At 54.5% G+C, this 3,521-nt stretch overlaps 1 protein-coding gene across 1 annotated transcript; it reads left to right on the top strand.

Annotated features, from left to right (window-relative positions):
• Positions 1-664: 664 nt before the first annotated feature.
• On the top strand, positions 665-1,638 carry LOC129678382 (3-hydroxyanthranilate 3,4-dioxygenase-like; the record flags this gene model as incomplete). The annotated part of the gene is given in 3 exon segments (XM_055609135.1): positions 665-733; positions 1,071-1,153; positions 1,256-1,638. Coding segments are annotated over 3 exon segments (231 nt in total), but the record flags the coding sequence as incomplete, so codon positions are not given.
• Positions 1,639-3,521: the final 1,883 nt, after the last annotated feature.

Genomic DNA, 3,521 nt, shown 5'->3' with positions numbered 1-3,521 from the left:
GGAAGGAAGGAAGGAAGGAAGGAAGGAAGGAAGGAAGGAAGGAAGGACGAACAGTAGTCACTCCAGGGCAGAAGGCTTACAGAGTATAGGCTTGGACTCCTCTTTTGGTACCAGGGACACCCAAAGCTTATGGAGGGCCGCAATAATGGGACACAAAACCTGAAGCCCCCCTTCCACCCACCACTGCTGTAGGCAATGGCTTCCTCCCACCCCTTGTCTATCTGCTCTGCTTTTCCACAGCAAATATCCATTAATCCCTCCTTACAGCCAGCAGGAGCACAGGCCCTCCGTGAACACAGGGCAGACAGGCCTCAGCCTTAAGCTCTTTCTTCTCAGGTCACACTCTGAACACCTCACAAGAAGGGTGGTGGAGATCCGAGGAGCTGGGGTGGGCATGTCTGTGTGTGGGCTGGTGACGTGCATAAGCAGGAATGGCAGAGGGCCCACGTGTGTGACTGTGAATAACGAAGAGGTAGCAGGATGGTGGAGGCAGGGAGGCCTCCCTTTCTGGTCCCTGACAAGTAACGGTTGCCACATGGGGGGTGAGGCTGTGGCAACGGTCATGTCTTGCCCCTTAAGAGTCATAGTGGTTGAGGACCAGGGTTAGGACCATCTCCCAAATTGGGCAGGATCCCCCCAAAAAACTTGTTTTGTCTCCCACCAGGTCATCGCCCACGGACAAGGTAGCAGCAAAGGCCTGAAACAGGATGTGGACGTGTGGCTGTGGCAGCTGGCAAGTGGGATCCCAGGACAGGGTGGCACAACTTCTTGTCCATGGGCATCATCTCCCTGGACCTCAGGCTCCCACAGAACTCTCATTAAAGCAGGCTTAGAGACCTGGCAGTTCCCGAACCCTCTTTTGCTGTTCTGTTTTGTTTTTGTGGTGTTGGGGCTGGAACTTAGGGCCTCCTGCAAGGCAAGAGCTCTACCACTGAACCCCCTCACCCCTGCCGTGTGCCCACGCGCACACACACTTTTTCTTATTTCCAGACAGGGGCTCGCTAAGCTGCTCAGGCTGGCCTGGAGTTCAGTCTCCTCAGCCTCCACTTGACTCTGCTGCCCTTTCACAGGAGGGCTCCTCTAAGGTGACGATGGCAGGACAGTGTGTGAGCCTGGACCCAGATGACAGCCTGTTGGTGCCTGCTGGGACTTCGTGAGTATAGTCAAGGGCTTTGAAATGCTGAGGCTGACCCCTTTTGCCTGGCATCCCCGGGCTCTGGCCTGGCCTGATGCTTGCCTATCTGTGTCTTCACAGGTACATGTGGGACCGAGGACAAGGGTGCGTGGCCCTGTCTGTGACACAGGACCCTGCCTGTAAGAGGCCACAGGGGTGACCTCCGTGGGTGGGTGCCCGCGTGCTGTCCTGGCAGCTGCCCTTTCCAAACAAGCCCTTTCTGCCTCACCGCATCGCATGGACCTCATTGCGCATCTCAACAGGCCCCTTGCTTGGTGGTGGGTTCTCGCTGTCACCGACCCTCCTGCCATGGTCAGCACAGGATGCCAGACTCCTAGGGTACCAGTAGCTCCCGTCCCTTCTAACAGCCAGAGGCCTACACCGTTCAGCCAGGTGCACATGTCCCGTGGGCCCACCAGCGTGACACTAAGACACCTCTCAATAAAGGCGTCCTGCTGAACGAGTGCTATGGCTTGTAGTTGGCAGACCCTGAGTTCCCCTATGATGCGTGGCATCTGGGGCTGAGGGACACCGGCGACCACAGGGAGTTGGAGGGCCTGTTACCACTGCGTCACCATTTGTGCATTTCTCACTGCGTATGCAACGCTGACCCACACACGCTCCGGGTCCTGCTGTGGTTGTTCAGCCAGGTGCCTCTCTGTCTCTTTCTCTGTGCCCATTCACTCATTTATCTGTTAGCACAACTTACAAATAACAGCAAAACCCCACTCTGTTGTTTCTTTCTCAGTCACAGAAGCCGTTTATACTGATGGTGGAAAATAGAAATGCCTAGAACACAGAATTCCCCGCCCCCAGAGCTAACCACTAGTCACAACCTCTACAAGTGGAGGAATGGGAAAGGGGAGGCACCCGTGGAGAGACAGGCCCAGCCTCTCTGGGCAGCCTGGGCTCAGTGAGGGACTTTGGTGAGACACTGACAATACCGGGTCTGCATCGGCCTAGGCTTACATGCAGAGCTTCCTCAGAAAAGGGAACTAGAACCCTGTCTCCTTACCCCAGCCTGACGTCACTGCTCTGACACACTCCACTGGAGGGCAAAGGGGACCCAACTTTGCTGAGGGGGCTTTCTGACCCTGAGGGATATGACAGCACCCACCTTCCCACCCTAAAGCCTTTCCTGTAGCCAAAGAAGGACTGCATGGGCACCTCCAAATGTCCACTGTCCAGGGTGGCCTGGTCCCTGCTTAGCTGCACCAGGGCACTTCCCTGTGCCAGATCTGGGAGGAAAATGTGTCTAGAGATGCTCAAGAGCACAAAAGAAGCAGCTCCCTCTGTCAAGAAGGGACAACCAGGCTTCCTCATTTTCTCCTCACAGCTCTCCATGAAAGTGACAGCACCTGATTCTGACAGAGGACAATTTTATTAGCATTTAAAAGAAAAACCCCAAAGCAGGCAAGCTGTAATTCTCAGCAGCTGCCATTTGAGTTGGACCAGACATGCAGCCAAATGGCTAAAAGGAAAGGACATGCATGCTTCAGAGTCAGAGTAAGGAAAGCTGGATTTTTAAAGAAAGGTTGCTTAGAACAATGATAGAAATAAGGAGAGGTACACGTTACTGAGGAAAAGCCAACTGCTCTAGGGGGGTGTGAATTCCGGGAAGGAAATGGCATCATCTCATGAAGGGGAGAACTGTTCCTCCTGTCCCCTTAGCGTGGCTTACAGAACACCTGCCTTCCTACTGATGGTCCCTTAGTCCAGGGATTGAATTGCCCAGCTGGAATGCTGGATTTCCACCCAGGCCAGAGAGTTTATGTCTTGGCCAGAAGGAAATAGTTTTCCCTTAATGGACGTTTACTGCTACCGTGACACTGATGATAGACTGAGTCCCTGGGTAGGCCCCTCAGGTCCCCAGGGTTCTGGGTCTTTTGTATGAGACCAGATTCCCCCTCCCCAGTTCCCTCTGGGGTTTCAGTCCACACCTGACCTGCTTGAATCGTGAAGAAGGCCTCAGGATTAGAGCAGAGGAGGGAGGCATAGCATTGTGGAGGAAAGGGAAAAGGTGGGTGAGAAGGAAGCGCGCAGTTTGAAACCAGTTTGCGTGGTGTCTCTACCCACTTCCCTTTTCTGAAAACTCACTAGTGATATCAAAGAAAAGCCAGGTGGCAGGAAGGCCTGTGGGCCACCCGACCAGCTTCCAGGTCAGGCCTGTCTGCCTTTGGCTGACTTTCTGTCTGCACTGCCTTTTCCTCCACCTGCCCCCTCCCTTCGTCTCTACTGTGCCTTTTCCACCCTCCATGAACATCCTACCAAGGAGCAGAGGGCCAAGGCAGGCCAGCCAGCCTCAGCCTCTCCCTCTCTAGAACAGCTGACACTTCTGAGGATTCAG

Source organism: Psammomys obesus, unplaced genomic scaffold (genome assembly GCF_907164565.1).
Source record: "Psammomys obesus unplaced genomic scaffold, mPsaObe1.curated_primary_1811, whole genome shotgun sequence".
Taxonomy (NCBI): Eukaryota; Metazoa; Chordata; class Mammalia; order Rodentia; family Muridae; genus Psammomys; species Psammomys obesus.
This window is presented reverse-complemented; position numbering and strand designations above follow the sequence as displayed.